Here is a 16631-nt window from a genome sequence, read left to right as displayed (position 1 = left end):
GCAGGGGGGCAACAGGGTGTCTTTAGGTCTTGGGAGACTGGGTGAGGCTGAATCAGCCCCCCAGGGCCAGTAGGGCAGCCCCATGTCCCAGTCGGGTCTGAGGTTATGGCCCCCCAGGGCACCTTGGTGTGGGCTGGGATGGCTGAGGAGGATGCTGCTGTCTGTTGAAAGCATTCCCAGGTGGTGACATCACAGTGCCCAGGCCTGCGGGGGCAGCTGCGTCTGGAATGTCAGTAGGAGCCCAGAACTTCCCTGAGCTCAGGTCCACCCTCCACTGTGGACTAATGGGGAAACCCAGGTCTGGGCATCTGCGGGGAGGTGGCAACCAGAGCCGAGACCCTAAGGTTTGTTGGTCTGGTCTCTGCCCAACCTTCCAGTCTCTGCTCTTTCCCCTCATCCTGACTCTGCTGGAGTTCCTCCAGTTTTCCACACTGTCCTTTCCTGCCTCAGGGCCTTTGCACCTGCTGTCTCCTCTAGCTGGAACACAGTTTCCCCAGATACTCCCACAGCTCCTTCTCATCCTCCAAATGCCAGCTGATTTTGAACCAGGTGCTCCCCTCTCTGGGCTTCGTTTCCCTAACTAAAGGATCGATCGGTGGGCACGCCTTTCAGGTCTGTTTTTAAATGCCAGCCCTTCTACTCCTGAGCTGAAGCCTCTGCTGGTCTGAGATCTGGGATCAACCTGGAGGTCAGGGCTGGGATGCTCCAGGCTCCTGTATTATCTCATTGCTTTAATTGTTATTCCCACTAACCAGAAGAAACACCCAGAAGGTTAATCCACTCTTTCTGTTCCACTGCCCACCCCCTGTCCTTGGAGGTGGAGGTGCTAGTAGGTAAACTGAGGCCAGACGGAGTGGACGTGGGAAACGTCCAGGAAACTCTGGCTTTTGGGCTGAGAGCTGGGCAGATCCGTACCCCTAACGTCCACGCTGTGTGTCTTTGGACAAGTTGGTTGACCCTTCTGAGCCTCAGCTTCTCCACAATAGACTGGAGATAGTAATGGTTCCATTACTCCAAAGTTGTTGTTGGACCAATGAAGTTGGCAGACGGGAATGTCTAAATCTCAGAAAAAAAAAAAAAATTTTTTTTTAGAACGCTGTCCTAATTGTTAGCTGACTGGCCCTTTAAAAAAAATTCCAGGTTCTTGGGTCTTCCCAGGGCATGTATCAACCCGTGTTGCCAAGGCAACAGCTCCGCCCGCCCCTCGCTGAGACCGGAAGGGAGAGCCAATCAGAGCTTTCCGCCGACTTTGCCCTCGCGCCCCGGGGCTCCGCTGCCTTCTGGGAGTTGTCGTTCAGGTGGCAAGTTTCCGGCGCGGGGCGTGGGACTACAATCCCGGCAGGCACCGCGGCGGCGCAGGCGCAGGCGCAGGCGCAGGGCGGCGGGCCGGGGCCGCGTGTGGCATGTCGGCGCTCAGCTGGGGCCGCGGGGCGGCGGGGCTCGGGCGGGTCCTGGTGCCCGCCGGCCGCCCCGGGCTCGTGGCCGACGCAGGTAACACGGGGGACGCCCCGTGGCCCGGGGGCGCCGGCGCGCCTTCGCCACGCTAGCCCCGCGGCCGTGACCTTTGGCCTCTTGGGACCCCGGGATCCAGCTACCCCCCCTTCCCCCTTTGTCTAGCGGGGTTCTGGGGGGCCCGCTGACACGCCACCCCGCGCTTCGCTGGCCTGTGCCCGGCCCCGTTTAGGGGTCGGCGGGCCCTTAGAGTCTGACCCCGCCGTTGGCATCAGGGACGCTCCGCTCGCACCCGAAGGCCGGCGGTTGGGACCCCCCGGCGCTCCGCGGGGGAAGGATGTGGGGGTCCGCCTCCCTGGAGGTGGCGCCTCGGAGACACTGCGAGGCAGGTCTTCGTTCTGTAGGGTCGCCCTGAGTCGGAATGGGCTGGGCAGCTACGGGTCTGACCTTTGAACCCTCTGGAAAACCTTTAGCCTTGATCTGAGCGTTTGGGGCCCCCTTCGCCTCTGGCCTCTGGTTTCTGTCCTATCTGAGGCCCCGCTGACAGTGTCCAACCCCGAGATCTCCGTCCACATGAGGACCCAGCCCTCTTGTCTCTCCCGCAGGGGCAGGGGCCCTTGGTGGCATCTGGGGCCGCAGAAGGAGCTCGTCTGCCAGCCCTTGTGAGCGAGACCGCCGGAAGGACTGGGGCCACGCGGAGCTGCTGGAAGGTGAGCCCAGGACTCGGCTTGGGGCTGTGAGCCCCGTCCTCAACCTCAGCGCTGTCAGCCACTCCCCCAGGTCACGCCCACAAGAAGGGGATGGTCTTCTGCTGCGCGGAGAGGAAACTGAGGCTCACACTAAGATAGGGTAGCGGTGGTACCTACCCCTTGGTAGGGGTGTTCCCCGGGACTACAGAGAACACAGTAGAGAACAGGTGGTTTCACTTGGCACAGTCAGTAAACACCATCCTCAGGCTGTGACAGACGCCTTTGCCCCTTTCTGATCCTCTCTGTGTGCACCCACTTGAGCCCTTTGAATCCCCTCCTCCCCAAAACTGCTGGGTGCACCCACTTTTCAGAGAACAGGGTTGAGCCCAAAGTTGTGGCCACACAGGGCCACCCGTGTCTAAGTCAGAATTTGAACCCTGACCTGACTGACACCCCATCTTAGTTCTCTGGGGTTGGGTGCCAGTGGAATCCAGCCTTCACTCATTCCTGTCTTTGTGACTTGGGAAGTACAGCCCACTTCCACATGGTCCCCAGAGCCCTGGTATTTGGGTGCCAGGCCTGTGCTGTGTGCCAGGACCCAGCCGTGAACAAAGTCCTTCTAGTGATGGAGGTGGGTCAAGAGGAAAACATGAGTGAGGTGGTGGCTGTGCTGGGAGAGTGAGCTGTGAAGTGTAGGGGGCTGTTGAGGTTATGAGTAGGTGCTCTCAGCCAGGTCTCAATGGGTTAGAGTGTTCAGGCAGAGGCAACAGCAGGTACAAAGGCCCTTATGGCTAGTGCAAGTGAAGAAGGGAGAGCAGGGAGGAGACGGGCAGGTTGTACAGGGCCCTGTGGGCAAACAGGACTCCAGCTTTAAGGTCCTGGGAGTCCTTAGAGGGCAGCAGGGAGAGCAGGCACGGCGGACACAGGGCTCATGGGTGCCCTCTGGGGGTCACAGAGAGAATATACCATGGCAGCGATGGCCACTAGGGCCAAGGTCACTATGCTGGTCCAGGGGCCTGGTGGGCTGGGCCAGTTGGGGCCATGGAAGGGGTGAACGGGTGGTTTCTAGATAGGTTTTGAAGGCAGAACTCTGAGGATATGCTGATGGGTTTCATGAAGGTTGGGAGAGGAATTGATGATACCCCTTGGGTTCTTGGCTTGAGCACCTGTGGGAATGGTGCCAATGATAGGGAAGACGCTGGAGTAGCAGGCTGGGGCACTAGGAGCACATTTTGGATGTGAAGGAGTGCTGAGTGGTCGGGGGCGTGTGTGTCTGGGGTCAGGGCAGCAGTCAGAGGAGACAGACGTTAGGGAATTGTCAGCAGATACGTGGAATTAAACCTTCGAGACCAGGTGAGATTGGCTGCCTGGTGGAGGCTCCAGGGTGGTTTGAGCTTGAATGCGGGTCCCTGTGACATCCTCATGCTTTGTCCCCACAGTGCTGGAGGCACGGGTGCGGCAGCTGCAGGCTGAGTCTGTGTCAGAGGTGACGGTGAAGAGGGTGGATGTGACTCGGATCCCAGAGGGCAGTGGTGGCAGCTTCCAGTCATCCAGGAAGGCCAAGGCAGGGGCTGCCCCGGAGCTCCGTGGCCGCTGGGCAGAGAAACTGGACAAAGAGAAGTGGATTATGCAGAAGCGCAAGCAGCAGCTGGAGGTGAAGCTGAAGGCCCACATGCAGAAGTTGCCCCGGGAGAGGCAGCTGAGGCCGCTGCGTGTGGAGCCGCGGCTACAGAACGGGCAGCTGGCCGGCTGCCTGCAGCGGTGGGCGCGAGGGAGTCCTGACAGCCCTTGGGAGAAGCAGCTGGCTCAGGCCCTACAGGAGACCCCAAGGAAGCTGAGCCGTGAAGAGGCACAGGCCCTGGCCAATAGGGAGGCCAAGGCACAGCTCTCGGGCCAGCAGCAGAAGCTCCTGGCCTTCTTGAAGTGCTGCCTGCTCACAGACCATGTGCCCCTTGCCCACCACGTGCTAGTCACCCAGCATGGCAATTTCCGGCGGCGGCGGCAGCTCACGCTCGCCATGTACAATACTGTCATGCTTGGCTGGGCCCGCAAGGTGAGCAGTGGCTGGGGGACTGGGCACAGGGAGGAAGATTGCCCTGCAGGGCTGAGGGAAGAGTTGCCCGCTGTCTTCCAGTCATCGGGGGAACACTCAGATCTGACCCTTGTCTTTTTAGCTCTAAAGTTCAAGAGCTTTGTATATGATTGCTTTAATGATACTTTTAGGTTTTTCAGATATAAGTTGCACGTGGCTGTCAAAGGCAAGTTGAAAATGAAAGAAGAAATGCTGCCTCCCATTTTAGTGTGTTTCCTTCTGTTCAGGGTTTCTTAACCTGTCTAGTGCAAGGGGCAATGTTAGCATCTGGGGCAGCCTGCAGACCTCCCCTCAGGATAATGGTTGTAATGTTTTGGACTCCGTTTCCTCTTCTTTTTCTAGTTTCCTGAAGCAGAAGTTTAAGTTACTAGTTTGGGATTCTTTTTTAATGTAGGTGTTTTTAAATTTTTTCTGAGCACTACTTTAGCGGCATTCTGTAAGTTTTTCTACATTGTATTTTTGTTTTCATTCATTGCAAAGCATTTTCTGTCTCCCCTTGTGTTTCACATTCCTTTCAGAGAGGAAAAAAATCCCCAAAGTCCTCCCACCCCATTGTTCTGCAGGTCTCATTTGAGAAATGCTGTCATTTAAGTGACCACAGTGCTGGCGAGGCTGGTTCTGAGTGGTCACCTGGATGATCTTAGCTGGTTTGCCCATTGTGACAGTTACGAGCCACATAAGGTCATTGGGTTTAAATTAAAATTGAATATTCCATCCCTCGGTCATACCAGCTGTGTTTCAAGCACACGTGGCTGGTGGCGGTGTACTAGACACACAGATATAGAATATCTCCATTGTAGCAGAACGTCCTATTGGATTGCACTCGTTTTAGCCATCTAGTGCAGCAGTAACAGGAAAACCACAGGTGGATGGTTTTAACAAAGATAAATTTATCCTCACAGTGTAGGGATCTGGAAGTCCGAATTCAGGCTGCCAGCTCCAGGGGAAGGCTTTCTCTTTCTGTCGGCCCTGGGGGAAGGTCCTCGCCATCAGTCTTCCCCGGCTGAGGAGTTTCTCGTGCAGGGACCCCAGGTCCAAAGGATGCACTGTTCTCCTGGCTCTTGTTTCTTGGTGGTATGAGGTCCCCATGTCTCTCTGCTCTCTTCTGTCTTTTATATCTCAAAAGAGATTAGTTTAAGATACAACTTTATCTTGTAGATTGAGTCTCTCATTAACATAACTGCCATTAATCCCACCTCATTAATACACTAGAGACAGTGGGTTTGGTTTTTTCATTTAGGCAGGGCTTACAACATGTAGGAAAGCCACATCAGGTGGCAAAATGGTAGACAATCATACAATACTGGGAATCATGGCCTAGCTAAGTTGCTACTCATTTTGGGGGACACAGTTCATTCCCTGACAGCACTGGTCCATAGTGGTACGTCTGTCGTACCTTTTTAAAAGTAATTTCGTTGTCAATAGGAAAATCCTTTTAAAATGTCTTGTAGACTTCTGTAGGGGTGCTGGACCATGGGGTGGGAGGATGTTGGGGAATTTTGTTTTTCACTTTGAAAGGAGGTCTGTAATCAACACTCCTAAACAACCAATAACTTAAAGAAGAAACTGCAAAGGAAATTAAGAAACTACTCTGAAATGAATGAAAACAAACACACAATATACCAAAACTCACAGGATGCAGCTAAAGCCTTTCTCCGAGATAAATTTATAGCTGTAAATAACCAATTAAAAAAGAAGGTCTCAGATCCCTAACGTAACCTCCAACCTTAGGAAACTAGGAAAAAAAGATCAAACAAAACCCAAAGCAAACAGAAGAAAAGAAATAAGATGAAAAAGAGACTAGAAAAACAATACAGAAAATGAAAAATTGGTTCTTTAAAGAGATTTAAAAAAAAAAAAAGCCGTGAGCTCAGCTAACAATAAAAGTAGTCAATTTTTAGTAGCCTTGAAATTGTTCACATCTGAAACCATAAAAAAAATATTTATATATATTGAGTTATTTTTTATATGTATAGATATAAACTGCCCCCGGGATCCCACCTGCAGCTCTGGCCACGGTGCTGGTCCTTATACCTACATCCATTCAGGTCACCAGTCCTGCTAGCGATCTTTGCTACTGATTCGTTGGCTACAGACCATGGAGGGTCTGGAGGGAGAGACCCTCACCCTGACTTGTCTTCTCAGGGCTCCTTCAAGGAATTGGTCTATGTGTTCTTCATGGTGAAGGATGCTGGCCTCACCCCCGATCTGCTGTCCTACGCAGCTGCTCTCCAGTGCATGGGGCGGCTGGACCAGGATGCCGAAACCATCAAAAGGTAGGTGGGTGTTGGGGCAGCCCCTCCTCCCCCACCCCAGGGCCTGTGCAGGCACTGGGGACGCCACAGGGACAACGCAGGTGCAGGCCTGCCTCCAGGTCTTGCAGCCACATGAGGGGACCTCTCTGGCTGACATGGGGGCTGGGCGTCCCAGAAGGAGACGACTGGGCTAGCATTGCTGTATGCAGCTCCCAGCCTGGGATCTTTTGCTGCTGAGCCTCAACTTTCACTTCTGTGAAATGGGGCTGACAAGGGACTGAGCTCAGACGATGGGTGACAGTTCTGCCCCATAACTGCAACTCTGAACAGAGGAGGAGATGGTGTGGGTCAGGCTGACAGAGAGGTCTGGGGGGCTCCCCAAGGTTCTCTGCGGTGCAGGCCGAGCCAGGCCAGCCTGCGTGGAGCCTGTGCCTGGCAGGTACTGGGAGGAAGGGGCGGTCGTGGGAGGGTGTCATGAGTTGTGACGGGGCAGGTGCAGGCGCGATGGTGGTCCGCGGGTGCCCTCAGGCTGAGCTCAGGTACAGGCTGGGGTCAGGCTGCTCTGGTCCCTTGGGTGGGTGTGCTGCCATGGGTGAACCTCTGCTCACGTATGCTGCCTGCCAGGTGTCTGGAGCAGATGGCCCGGGACCGGCTGCAGCTGCAGAAGCTCTTCTCGGCCGTGCCCATGTCCAGGGATGAGCAGGCTGCACTCCTGACAGCTGTGCGGAAGGTCAAGCCTGCCTTCAGCCCACCGCCACGGCCTGCGCCCCAGGTCAACATTTCGCCGCTGCTCAGGGATGTCTACGCCCAGGTGAGCCTGGGCCCCACCTGGCACTGTGCACAGACCCAGATCTGTCTAAGCTCATATTGCGAGTGCCATCCTGGCCCAGGGTCTCTGCCCCTCCCCACATCTGTGGGTTCTCCCGGGAGCCCAGGCCCTGTCTTCAACTTGCCCAGCTGTTAAACAGGCTCTGAGTCCCTCCCTTTCTGCTCTGTGAAGGGTTAAATATACCAAGGTTTGGGGACCAACCTTGTGGTCAAGTGGAAGGTGCTGGAAGGTTAGAAAAGGCAGTCAGAATCCTATGGGTTAGAGGCTGAGAGCCCCAAGCCAAGAAGGTGGAGCAGCAGGGGTGTGATACATTTTTGTTGGGTTTTATTGAGATGTAATTCACACACCATACCCATTGCTCATTTAGAGTGAACAACTCGGCAGTTTTCAGTGTATTCACAGAGCTGTGCAGCCATCATCTCTGCCTAGTTCTAGAACATTCCATCACCCCACAGGGCACCACCTTCATTAGCAGTCACTCCGCGCTCTCCTCTCGAGCCCCTGACAACCGCCGATCTACTTTCTGTCTCTGTTCTCCTGCCCATTCTGGGTACTTCACATACACGGGATTTTACAACATTTGTCCTTTTGGGTCTGGCTTCTGTCACGGAGCACCGTCCATCCTTGCTGTAACATGGCTTCATGTATCAGGGCTTCATTCCTTCTTGTGGCTGAGTAACGCTCTGTTGTGTCCATCCATCATCCGCAGACAGGCACTGGGTCGTTTCTGCCTTATGCCCCTGTGGTCAGGGATGGATGACCTAGTGAGCAAGGTGAGCATGGTTTACTTGTGCTTACTTCCTAATCTGTTGTTAACTGCAGATTAGGAGGTAAATGCTGGTAAACCCATGTTTACCTTGCTTGCTGGGTCATCTGTCCCTGTCAGAGATTGTAAATTTGAAAAGAGGCTTTGATTCTGTAGGAAGGTGTTGTAGGTTGGGAGAGAGACAGATGCCAGCCACACCGAGAAGCAGAATCTCTGATGTGGTGAAAATGTGAAATTGTTCACTACAGATGATCTGGTAAGCAAGGTAAGCACCGTGCTTACCTTGCCTGTTCGATACCCTGCCGCTGCCTGTGCACAGGGCTGCCGTGAACATGTGTGCTGTTTCCTGGGGACTTTAAGTCTTCAGTCAGTGCCCGGCTTTAGCTTCTATTTTTAACTTGTTTATTTTTGGAGGTCACAAGCTCACCCAATTCCAAGTTTAAAAAGGAAGCAAAGGGCTGGCCTGGCTGTGGATGGCCCCGTGTGCTGTGCAGCCCTGGTGGGTGTGTGCCTTTCCCCAAGGGCTTGAGGCCAAGGGAAATGAATGCCTTTCTCCTTCTCACACCAGAGGTGCTTCTTTGCTCTGCCCCACACCTGCCTTCTCTTCTCCTGATTTCAGCAGTCATGGTGATGGTGCCCAGAGGACTGGTGGAAAGGGGTGTTGTTCTGCTGGTCGGGGGGTTCTGGTGTCGGGAGGGCTGCTCTCCCGAAGCCTCAGACTGACCATGACCCAGGGCAGAGGGGCTGGTCAGGTGCTTACGCCACCCCCACCCCTCCAGGGCAGGCCTGTGTCCTACCCGAAGCTGCACCTGCCCCTGAAGACACTGGAGGACCTCTTCCAGCAGCAGCTGCGCGTGGAGCTGGCCACCACCGTTCAGGTCCAGTCAGTGGACAAGGCCCCGCCACTGACCAGCGAGGTTCTGCATGCGGTGAGGAGTCTGGACCCTTGGCCTGCTGGGATGGGTGGTCCCTTCTCTGGTCTGGGCGGCTGGGGTGGGTGGTCCACGGGGCAGGCTCATGGGGTCCTGGGGCAGGTAGGCCTGCTGCTGTGCCTGTGCTGCCTGCCGCCCGCCCTCTGCCCTCCCCTCTCCCCACACCCACCCCAGGCCCGGACACGCCCATTTGCCTGCTGATGTCAGGGGAGGGGATTACCTGGGACCTGGTTGGGAAAGCTCCCAGACCGTTGCCAAGGGTGCCCTTGAAACCACCCCCTTGGGGGTGGTGCTGGGTGTATCCACAGGGAAACCCAAAGAAGGCTAGATGCCCCCGGGGGCTGGTGGGGAGAGGGTATGCCTGAATTCCCCCTTTGAGCTGCGGTCCCCTCCCCGGGGACATGCGGGTAAGGTGGTGAAGGGTGTGCTCCATCCCACAGCGGGAGACTCTGAGGAGCCTGCAGGCCCAGTGGGAGGCGGCGCTGTGCCAGGAGCTGCAGGAGATCAAAGCCAACCTGGCGCGCACAGCCCACGGAGGACGCCCCACGCTCTACCCGCACCTGTGCCTGCTGAGTGAGCGGCAGATGGCGCAGATGCTGCTGCAGGTGGGCTGCTGCAGGTGGGCTGCTGCAGGTGGGCGCTGGGCAGGGGTCAGGGCCTCAGTGGGGGTGGGGGCGGGACCTGCGCGCTAGCTCCCAGGTCACAAGCTGCCTGCCCTCGGTGGAATCCAGAGCCCTGGCGGCACAGTGGTTAAGAGCTTGGATGCTAACCAGAAGGTGGGCAGTTTGAATCCACCAACTGCTCCTTGGAAACCATATGGGGCAGTTCTATTCTGTCCTGTAGGGTCGCTATGAGTCTGAATCAACTGGACGGCAACTGGTTTGCTTTTTTTGGTTCCCTCAAATCTGGCCCTCTGGCACTCAGTAGCTTAATAGGAAAGCCAGGAGATGTCTAATTTAAAAAAAAAAAATTTTTTTTCCAGATTCCCTTACGTAGATTGCACAGCCCAGTCCTCCTTCCTTTCCTGCCACTTACCCGACTTTGACCCTCTTCCCCTAAACAGTGTGGGAGAGCTGAGGACCACCACCCCACCCTGCCTCTGCTCCTGCCCTATGCCAGTGGCCCAGGGATTGCCCGAATGGGGCGTCCAACCTTCCCTCGGGTGTCGTTCCCAAGTGCCCATCTACCTCCTGTGGATCCACAGGCAGGGCCCGTCACTTCACGCCCTCTCCCCAGGTGCTGCAGGTACTGCCCCCCCAGGGCGAGTCTCTGATCCACCTGGCGCATGAGCTGGGCATGCGGACCTTCAACCGGTATGTGGTGCAGCGGAAGCAGCGGGAGCACCAGGTGCAGGCGCTGCAGAGGCGCTACTCAGAGTACCTGCGCCTGCTGGCCTGCGACACCCAGGTGGGGGCCAGGAGCTGGGGACGTGGGGGGAAACTGCCCTAGCCCTAGGAAGCCAACACCAAGGCCTTGAGTGGAGGTCGTCTCCCCACCTCCCCTCCCAGCCATGGGTGCATGAATTAGGGTGGGTCCTGGTGTTGGGTTTGCCCCCAGCTCCATGACCCAGGCGGGCTCTCTGGCCCTCCCAGCCTCAGCTTTAGAAAAGGGAGCGAGCCGGCAGAAGGCGGGGTGGGGGCTCCAGCATCGCCACCCCTAGGCCCTGGCCTAGCTGATTGGCTCTTCTGCCTGCACAGGTGGACCCGCCCCGTCTGCCACGCCAGCACTGGGAGATGCTGGGGGGTCCGGGCGGCGAGCCCCCACCCGAGCAGCCGTGGCCTCTGCCGGTGCTGCTGCAGCTGGGGAAGCAGTTGGCGGAGGTGCTGGTGCGGGCTGTGCACATGCCGCGTAACCTGGGCGCACCCGCCGGGAAGGGGGCCGGGACCGAGCCGCTCATCCCGGTGCTCTACCATGTGTACTCCTTCCGCAGCGTCCGCCAGGTGGGGCGAGAGACCATTCCCTCTCCGGCAGGCGGGCTGGGGACAGAGCAGACACGTCCCCCCAGCTGTGCTAGGACAGTCGCCCCTGAAATGTCAGCCGTGGTTGGCGGAGTTGTCTCTAAAGGCCTATTCAAGGGCAGCAATGCTGGTTTCCATTTTCCAGTGGCCCCAGAGTCAGGGCCCCTTTCAGCCAAGTTTAAGAAGTCACTAGTCGACCTGGCAGGGCTCTCCCTCCCCATGTCAGTGATGCCTCCCCACCCTCCCCAGTGCCCCTTGCACCCACCACCATGCCCGCGACGCCTGTCCCTGATATCCTGCAGTGCCACCCCTGATGGCACCCCTCTCCCCAGATTGGCATCTTGAAGCCACATCCGGCCTTCTCGCAGCTCCTGGCGGCGGCGGCAGAGCCCACACTGACCTTCGAGGCAGCCGAGGTGCCCATGCTGTGCCCCCCACTGCCCTGGACCTCACCACACTCGGGGGCCTTCCTGCTGAGCCCCGCCAAGCTGATGCGGGCTGTGGAGGGCACCATGCTGCACCAGCAGCGGCTTGAGCACTGCCCGCCCGCCGCGCTGCACGGTGCCTTCGACGCCCTCACCCAGCTGGGCAACTGCGCCTGGCGTGTCAACGGGCGCGTGCTCGACCTGGTGTTAGAGCTATTCCACGCACACGGCTGCACCCGCCTAGGCGTGCCGCCCCCGGCCTCCGATGCACCGTGCCCACCTGCCCGCCGTCCTCCACCCGGCACCCCGCCCGCTCGCCTGGCTGAGCTGCGGCGGGAGGTGGCGCGCTGCCTAAAGGCAGCCCGGGAGCTGCGCAGCCTGCGTGCCGACGCTCTCTACCGTCTCTCGCTGGCCCAGCACCTGCGGCACCACGGTGCCTTCTGGCTGCCCCACAACATGGACTTCCGAGGCCGCACTTACCCCTGCCCACCGCACCTCAGCCACCTGGGCAGTGACCTGGCCCGAGCCCTGCTTGAGTTCGCCCAGGGCTGCCCCCTTGGCCCCCATGGCCTGGACTGGCTCAAGCTCCACCTGGTTAACCTCACCGGCCTCAAGAAGCGCGAGTCGCTGCAGGCACGTCTGGCTTTTGCAGACCAGGTGCTGGACGAGGTCTTGGACTCAGCTGACCGGCCCATGACGGTGGGTGTGGGGAATCGGGGCGGGGAGGGTGGGGGAGGGGGACTCGCCTTTCTTCTCCCTTCTTACTGTCACTGTCTCTCTCTATCTGTCCTGGTTCTGTCTCCGTCTCTGTCTCAGCCTGTCTTTCTGTTTTTCTGTCTCCATGTCTCCCGACCTGTCGCCCGCTCTGCTTCCAGCAGCCTTCCCAGCGTTCCCCTTTGGACCCCTCCAGCCTCTCAGACTCTACCAACTGCCAGCTCCTCTCCACTCTCCTGTGCCATCGCCCCCACCCTTCAGCCCCTCCTTTGCACACTCTCCAGAGCAGCCCCCCTTCCAGACCCTTCTCTTCTTCCTGGTCACACACACAGCTGTTCATGCTTCACCCTCCCAGATGTATCCCCCCGACGGGGCAGCTGGCTGGGGTCCCTTCCGCCCCCCACCGTCTCCAAGTTTGGGGGACCCCCCCACAGGGCAGGCCAGGGTCTCCTAGGGCTTCACTTTGCTGCTTCCACTTGCAGGGCCGAAAGTGGTGGATGGAGGCGGACGAGCCTTGGCAGACCCTGGCCTGCTGCATGGAGCTCGCGAGGGCCCTGCGTTCCCCTGACCCCACCAGCTTTGTCTCCCACTTCCCGGTCCACCAGGTGAGCGGTGGCTGCAGGGTTGGGTCAGCTTTAGGGCATTTTGGTTCTGATGGTGTGAGGTCTCAGGAGTCCACATGGCCACAGACAGTGGGGATGGGGAACAGCGCCCTGGGTGGGTGGGTAGGCTGACGCTCCACCCACCCCAGGCCCAGCATGGGGTGGGGGGTTCAGCATTCACCCAGCCCCGCCCCACACAGGATGGCTCCTGTAACGGCCTGCAGCACTATGCCGCCCTGGGCCGAGACAGCGTGGGCGCCGCCTCTGTCAACCTGACACCTTCAGACCTGCCTCAGGATGTATACAGTGGGGTAGCTGCACAGGTGGGCACTGGGGTCCAGATGCTGCAGACCCCCAGAGGGCATGGGGTCCCAGTGTGATGGGGGACGTACCATGGACAACGTGGGGGCACAGCCAGGGGCTGTGGGAAGGGAGGGGTAGAACGGGTGCTCAGCCCCCCCACCTGCCCCTCCCCGTTCCCAGGTGGAGGTGTTCCGCAGGCAGGATGCGGAGCAGGGCGTCCGTGTGGCCCAGGTGCTCGAGGGCTTCGTGAGCCGCAAGGTGGTGAAGCAGACAGTCATGACTGTGGTGTACGGGGTCACCCGCTACGGTGGACGCCTGCAGATTGAGAAGCGCCTCCGCGAGCTGCCTGACTTCCCCCAGGTGGGCATGCCCTGGGTCACGATGGGGACCACGGCCTTCCCGACGCAGAACCAGAGATGTGTGGCCCTAGCAGCGTCCAGGGCCGTGGTTTTCCCATCTGAAGGAATGGGTAGGACGCCTGGCTCTCTCACGGTGGGTGGGCATAGAGGGATGGCCCCCCACCCGTACCCACTGGCACCCCCTCCCCAGGAGTTCGTGTGGGAGGCTTCCCACTACCTGGTGCGGCAAGTCTTCAACAGCCTCCAGGAGATGTTCTCCGCGACCCGAGCCATCCAGGTGGGCCATGCCCCCAGGCTTCCCTGCTCCTCCCAGCCCATTCCCCTCACCTGTGCCCCCAACCTCCCCACCATGCAGCTCGGAAGAGAATTCACTTGGGGGATGCCCCCAGGCCTGCGAAAGGGTGGCTGGCCTGAGCTGTCCCCCCATGTCCCCACAGCACTGGCTGACAGAAAGTGCCCGCCTCATCTCCCACACGGGCTCGGCCGTGGAGTGGGTCACACCCCTGGGCATTCCCATCATCCAGCCCTACCACCGCATCTCCAAGTTCCTGGTATGTGGAGACCCCAACCCCGTACCCCATCCCCAGGCCAGGCGGAGGCCAGGACTCACCGGATCCCACCCCACCCCACCCCCACCCACAGATCAAGGGTGGGATCCAGAGTATGACCTTCAACCACAGCTCCGACAGCAGCCAGTGAGTGGGGCCTGGGCTGCGGGGGGGGGCACCTGGGCTGAGGGGCACCTGGGCTGGGGGGGACACCTGGGCTGAGGGGGGCCTGGGCTGGGGGGGCACCTGGCCTGGGGCTCTGGGGGTGTGGACAAGGCTATGGATGGGGGTGCCTGGACTGGGGTCGTGGGGGAGACGTGGAAGGAGCTGGGGGGCATTTGGGCTGAGTCAGACTGGGGCTAGGGCTGTAGTGAGGGGGGACATGGATGGCACTGGGGCTGGGGGGCACTTGGACTGAAGCGTGTACCATGGCTAGGAGCGATGGCCGGGCTTAGGGGGTGTTCCCCCTCCTTGCCTCAGCCTTATTCACCCCCGCCCCCCGGGTCCCCAGGCGGCCCAACACACTGAAGCAGAAGAATGGCTTCCCACCCAACTTCATCCACTCCCTGGATTCCTCCCACATGATGTTAACAGCCCTGCACTGCTACAGGTGGGCCAGGACCCCCCTGGAAACCCTCCCACCCTGGGACCCACCTGCACAGGGGGGAGGGAGACAGACCTCAAGGCAAATACCGGCTAGTGGGCACTGTGTGAGATGAGGAGTGGGTAAGGGCTCGGAGAGAGAGACGAGCACGTGCAAAGGCCCTGGGGTTTCAAGGCCTGATGGGTGGGGTACAGGCTGCAGGTGGGTCCAGGGTAGAGAAGGATGGGGGCTTTTGCTCTGACATGCACCCTTGGTGGGTTCCAGCAGGACAGAATTGTGCTTTGAGAGGGTCCCTCTGGCTCTGTGGGGAAAGCAGCCTTGGCCTGTTGAGAGGGCCCACCCATCCCAGCACATGTAGAGGGTGTACAGTGTGGTGCAGCAGGAAGGGGGGTTCTGGGTGCTTGGGCACTGTTCCCGACACAGGGGTGAGCCCATCCCCTCACAGGTGGCTACGGGAAGAGCAGGGTGTGGCCAGTGTGAATTCTTTGTTAATGGGGGTGATGGCAGCTGGAGCCAGAGCTGGGGTTCAGGAGGCCCTCTGCACTGCTCTTGGCCCCACCTGGGTGGAACAGGACCCCTCCCTCTGACTGAGACCGGGATGTGGGAGAAGAGGCAGGTGCTGGCGGGCAGTGTCAGGTGCCCCCAACAGGGATCTGGGAACCGGGTCATCCTTTGGGGTGGGGGTGGCAGGAGGGAGGAACTGGGGGGTGGGACCTTCCTGGAGGGCTGGAGGGGGATGGCACTCTGGCAAACCCGGGGTTGTCGGGGGAAGTGGTCTACAAGGGTCCATGTGATGGTGGGATGGGCATGAACCCCAAGTCAGCCCCTCTTTACCCTGCGCCCTCCACTGCAGGAAGGGCCTGACCTTCGTCTCTGTCCACGACTGCTTCTGGACCCATGCAGCTGATGTCCCTGTCATGAACCAGGTGCCTGTCCCCTCCTCCACCTCCCCAGGGTCAGACCAGTGTCCTCACTGAGATGAGAGAACAGCCCTGTCCTAAGATTGCTGCTGCCCCAATTTGGGGCCTCGTCCCTCCCCCAGCGCCAGTTCCTGCTGAGGAGTGGCTAGGGGAGCGACCTTGCCCCGCCTCCAAACGCAGGCCACCGACTCCCCCCTTGACCTCCCAGGTGTGCCGCGAGCAGTTCGTCAGGCTGCACAGCCAGCCCATCCTACGCGACCTGTCCCGGTTCCTGGTGAAGCGGTTCTGCTCTGCCCCAAGGTGAGGCACCTGCCCTGAGCCCGGGTGTCAGCGCAGCCCGGGACCCCTGCATCGCCACCCAGCCTCACCCCACCCTGCGCTCCCTGTTAGGTCTCAGAATTTGTCCAAGAACGCCCAGACTCGCAAGCTGTTCGAGACACTGCTGGCTTTGCCGGAGACAGGTGGGCCACGCTGGGGGCAGAGTGCACAGGATCTCAGGGCACCTTGCTGGGGGTGGGGCCAGACACCCTGAGGCCCCGCCTCACAGGGCTCCTCTCCGCACCTTCCGCAGGAGACTTCGACCTGGAGCAGGTGAAGCAGTCCACGTACTTCTTCAGCTGACTCCGGCCCTATGGGCGCCTGTCCTCGCGGGCCACAGCCTGCCGTACCATAGTGTAAATAAACCTCGTCACCACCCACGGGAACCTCGCCTGGAGGAGCAGCTCTGGCGACGCGAGCACTCACACCACGCGGCGCCAATGCTCTCGTTTATTGCGCGGAATGGGGGTGTGGGGTTAGTTGGGTGTGGGGGCTGTGGTGGGGTTGCTGTGCCTCGGCTCCAGTCAGTACATTCAACGGGGCGGCGGCGGGGGACCCCAGCCTGGCCCCCACACGGGGGAGCAGCCGAACGGCCCAGCCCTGGTGCCTGTAGGGTGCCGGGCAGCCCACTCGGGGAGTCACGGCGGGGCACGTGGACACGGCCGGGCGGTTATTGCGTGAGGGTGATGGGGCAGCAGGAAGCCGGCGGGCAAATATTGCACTTAAAAAAACCCTCCTCGGACGACGGGCCACCTACGAGGGCGGGAGCAGGCGGGACACCCACGGCCATCTCCTCTCGGCCACGGGCCCCGTCCCCGTCTACGGTGGGGGAGCTGAGGCACCGAGGTGAAGGGAGGCCCCTCCC

The 16631-nt window shown here is 59.5% G+C and overlaps 1 protein-coding gene across 2 annotated transcripts; it reads left to right on the top strand.

Moving 5' to 3' along the window:
• The first annotated feature begins 1403 nt into the window (after positions 1 to 1403).
• On the top strand, positions 1404 to 16222 carry POLRMT (RNA polymerase mitochondrial). Of its 2 annotated transcripts, none has more exons than XM_023541772.2 (21): positions 1404 to 1491; positions 2058 to 2162; positions 3581 to 4194; positions 6379 to 6509; positions 7113 to 7299; positions 8863 to 9012; positions 9456 to 9620; positions 10252 to 10422; positions 10713 to 10955; positions 11342 to 12097; positions 12595 to 12717; positions 12915 to 13037; positions 13198 to 13377; positions 13567 to 13653; positions 13814 to 13927; positions 14019 to 14071; positions 14436 to 14534; positions 15382 to 15454; positions 15657 to 15748; positions 15839 to 15909; positions 16020 to 16222. In XM_023541772.2, exons 1-21 carry the CDS (start codon positions 1404 to 1406, stop codon positions 16067 to 16069), a joined length of 3675 nt encoding a protein of 1224 aa, XP_023397540.1. In that variant the 3' UTR covers positions 16070 to 16222. The 2 variants fall into 2 exon arrangements, with proteins under 2 accessions (XP_023397540.1, XP_010600150.1); XM_010601848.3 differs by having other exon boundaries at positions 11306 to 12097; positions 16020 to 16221.
• Positions 16223 to 16631: the final 409 nt, after the last annotated feature.

The sequence above is a fragment of the Loxodonta africana genome, chromosome 3 (assembly GCF_030014295.1).
Source record: "Loxodonta africana isolate mLoxAfr1 chromosome 3, mLoxAfr1.hap2, whole genome shotgun sequence".
In the NCBI taxonomy this organism is placed as follows: Eukaryota; Metazoa; Chordata; class Mammalia; order Proboscidea; family Elephantidae; genus Loxodonta; species Loxodonta africana.
The sequence above is the reverse complement of the archived record's forward strand: the minus strand, read 5'-3'. Positions and strand labels throughout refer to the sequence as shown.